This window comes from Rhamphochromis longiceps, linkage group LG1, assembly GCF_057381845.1.
Source record: "Rhamphochromis longiceps isolate RC_006_pf linkage group LG1, R_longiceps_female_GT1.1, whole genome shotgun sequence".
In the NCBI taxonomy this organism is placed as follows: domain Eukaryota; kingdom Metazoa; phylum Chordata; class Actinopteri; order Cichliformes; family Cichlidae; genus Rhamphochromis; species Rhamphochromis longiceps.
The window spans coordinates 35,222,992-35,226,323 of record NC_140557.1 but is presented as its reverse complement, the minus strand read 5'-3'; the positions used below and the strand labels follow the sequence as shown (position 1 = coordinate 35,226,323).

At 38.6% G+C, this 3,332-nt stretch overlaps 1 protein-coding gene across 1 annotated transcript; it reads right to left on the bottom strand.

Annotated features, from left to right (window-relative positions):
* Positions 1-1,605: 1,605 nt before the first annotated feature.
* LOC146679086 (uncharacterized) lies at positions 1,606-3,218 on the bottom strand. Its single transcript, XM_085412401.1, has 3 exons — positions 2,920-3,218; positions 2,042-2,206; positions 1,606-1,964 (listed from the first exon to the last, which is right to left on the bottom strand). Exons 1-3 carry the CDS (start codon positions 2,974-2,976, stop codon positions 1,797-1,799), a joined length of 390 nt encoding a protein of 129 aa, XP_085268527.1. The 5' UTR covers positions 2,977-3,218; the 3' UTR covers positions 1,606-1,796.
* Between the last annotated feature and the right edge of the window lie 114 nt (positions 3,219-3,332).

Sequence of the window (3,332 nt, the reverse complement as noted above, 5' to 3'; positions counted from 1 at the left end):
CCGGTAACCCTATCCCGGGCAGGGTAAACTGTTCCCTCGGTTTCCTTTTCATAAGGGTCTTATGAATCGCTCTTTGTCTGGTCCCTCACCCAGGGCCAATTTGCCATGGGAGACCCTACCAGGGGGCAAAAGCCCCCAGACAACATAGCCCCTGGGATCCCTGTGACACACAAACCCCTCCACCACGATAAGGTAGCAATTCAAGGAGGAGGTCCTAAAGAAATAGAGAAAATAAATCCAGCAGAAACCTGACCAGTATCAGGTGTGAGAGATGCATCTGGCCCTTCAGCTGATCCACCTACTGTTCTCTGCAGCCTCATAAGAAATGGTCTCAGAGGAAAGGTGGCTGTCAAGAAGTCATTCTTAAGAAAACGAAGTAGGGAGAAAAGTTGAGATTTGCCAAATTACACATGAATTTTACAATTCTGGTTCAAATCGTCATCAGTATATACGTTAGGGGTGAGGAGAGAGAAACTAAAGTAATGGTCTTGAGCCATCAGTAAAACATAGTGGGGGCTCTGTAGTCTCTAAAGGGTATCACTGGTAACAGCTTCATTTTTCAGCATAACAATGATCCCAAACTAATCCCAATATTATCAAAGCGGTCTGTTAGTTTAACAGAGGATAGAAAAAAATGGAAGCCAACATTCAAAGAAGAGCTTTGAAGCCTAGGGAAATTTCCTGACTGCTTAAAGAAAACTTCAAGGTTGTCAGAATTGTACTAACTTTGTTTCTGCCTTATATACTGTATTTCATTTATTGCACACATAAACAGTTTGTGTTCAAATTTAACAAATGTATTTAATAGGTCGGCAGCCTTATGAAATTTCCCCTTGTGGGACTAATAAAGGTATATCAAATCAAATCAAATAATTATAAAATTAAAAGGAATGTGTTTATGAAAAATTAACAGTAACATTTTAGCAAATGCACTCAGAAAAATAAAGGTGCCAACTGGAACCAAAAGTGGTTCTTTAGACTGATGCCATAGAAGAACCTTTTTTGGTGCCACCAAGAACCTTTCAAACAATGGTTCTTTGAAGAACCATTTCTTTCAGTGGTTCATTGAAGAACCTTTAAAGGTGCCCCAAAGAACCATCAAGAAATGGTTCTTTGGGGCACCTTTAATGGTTTTTCAAAGAACCTTTTTAAAAATGGTTCTTTAAAGAACCATTTTTAAAAAGATCCTTCAAATGGTTCTTTAAAAAAACCATTTTAAAGAACCTTTTTTGAGTGGTTCTTTAAAGAACCACTTTAAATCTTTCAAAATAAAATGTATCATAAATTGAATTTGAGTAGGGTAAAATAAATAAAATAGGGTAAAATAAATACGAGCACAGCATAGACATATATTAATGGTTTATTGTCATTTTGTAGTATACCAAAAGACAAAAAGGCATTTTAACCCTCAGCACAACATCACTACTAATACATGTCACATATTAGTGTTTTAAACAGTAATAATTAAATATATTGGCTATACTATAAATAAATATATATATAAAAATACTATATCTACAGATAACACAACAATTAATACATGTATTGTTTAATTAAGAAAACATCAGAAAGTGATAAAACACATTAGAAATAGCAATAGCTTCATAACAGACCAATAAATCAACACATTATCATCAGCAGATGTTTGCATGTTCAGTAAAAATATTTCAACAACAAGTTTATGATTAAAATGATCAATGAACTTCAGCCTTACGCTATGTAATGTACGTTTCATGTTGTACTCATGGTCCTTTGTTAGTCCAGTTTAGGATAATGTCTCTGACGTATGTATCATATCAAATATATGTCATATCAAAACAAGCCCACACCTGCAGTTGTTTCAGTTTTTCACTGGTGCTTCCTGTCAGCTGGTCAACCTCACTCAGGCGGACATCCATATCAGCCAACCAAACGACAAGTTCCTCCCTTTGTGCTTCAAATCCCTCCCACTCTGAGACAAGGAGCTGAAAGAGAGAGAAAAGAGTCAATTATAAAGAAGAGAGAAAAGTGAAAGCCTCCTCAGAAGGTCTGACTCGCATACCTGCAGTTGACCTGTGATGGACTCCAGTTTGGCGTTCACGTCATCCCTCGCTGTTGCCAGCAGCCGAGTCTGCAGGGTGCCCTGGAAGAGCTGAGTTAATGTTTGACTCCTCCTGGTCAGGCTCTCCAGCTGGATGAGCCGAGGTCTCCCCTCTCGCCGCTGCCTCTGAACACAGAAACACAAATTGCATCTGAAGCAGGAGGTGCAGTTTTTTTTTTTGCTATTCTTTTCTAAATCCAGGCTAGATCACGTGGAGGTATTTAGAAAATTTAATTTGGCCAGCGGACGACTGTTGTCTTGCAGAAAGCCAAATCAAACATATGCGATACACAATCAATTCACAAGAACACATTATAAAAAACAAGTCCAGTTCTTGCCTGATTTCAACTGAATTCTGAATCAAAACAGGGTAAAACGAGTGTTTGCAGCAAATGTGAGCACAAAGCCTCACTTTGTACAAGCCTGCTATTAAAGTTCTCCTCTATGCAGACGACTTTCCTGTTTTCAAGGCACAACTTGGATCTGCTGTACGAATCTTATGGATACACACTAAATGAAACAATAGTGTGCATGACTCCAGATTCTGATCCCTCATCCTAATATGGTCCCAACATAGCAACAGCAATAAAGCAAATGTTGAGACTTCAAAATACAAAAGTCCACAAACCAATGGCTGACATGGGTTTTATCGTAAGGGTGATAAATATACAGATTTCAGTCTGTCTTAGAGATTTGATGTTCATTTACCTGCAGATGCCCTATACGTGCCTGTTCCATGGTTTTCCACAAGGTTTTGCACATCACTATTTAATACAGGAAGTAGGTGAACTAAAACAAGTCATCTTTCTTTGTGAGAGGACCATATTAATGAAACAAACCTCAATGACATCATAGGGATCCCTAAAGATGCTCCTGCTGCTTCTCTTCCTCCTCATCCTAAGCTTCCTTCTCCTTGTCCTCGCCTTCCATCCAATTGTAATTCAACCTAATTGTGTTTCTCCCCCTCCTCTTCCTCATTTTGTTGGAGCTGTGAACACAATTAATGTGAATCTGGATTAATTTGTGCAAACAAGAAAAAATCTACAGCTTTTTGGTCAGAGGTGCTCTTGTGATTTAAGCCGGGTAGAGTAGATTTATGTGTTGATGCTACCTGCTTCAGCTCTGGCTGCTGAGTGATATTTACACCCTGGCTGGATTACAAACTTTAACCATGTGCTCAACTTTGGCCCAGCGTTGATACCTCTTGTTAGTATAACGACCTCTTCTTAGCTTGTATGTATGATGGTGGATA

What these genes read in the sequence shown, in the direction of transcription:
- LOC146679086 (XM_085412401.1), bottom strand. Translation starts at nt 2,976, where the DNA reads ATGAGGAGGAAGAGAAGCAGCAGGAGCATCTTTAGGGATCCCTATGAT. An exon ending in ATCCCTATGATGTCATTGAG is followed by an intron (nt 2,207 to 2,919) that starts GTTTGTTTCATT and finishes TTCTGTGTTCAG; the next exon opens with AGGCAGCGGCGAGAGGGGAG. An exon ending in CCATCACAGGTCAACTGCAG is followed by an intron (nt 1,965 to 2,041) that starts GTATGCGAGTCA and finishes TCTCTCTTTCAG; the next exon opens with CTCCTTGTCTCAGAGTGGGA.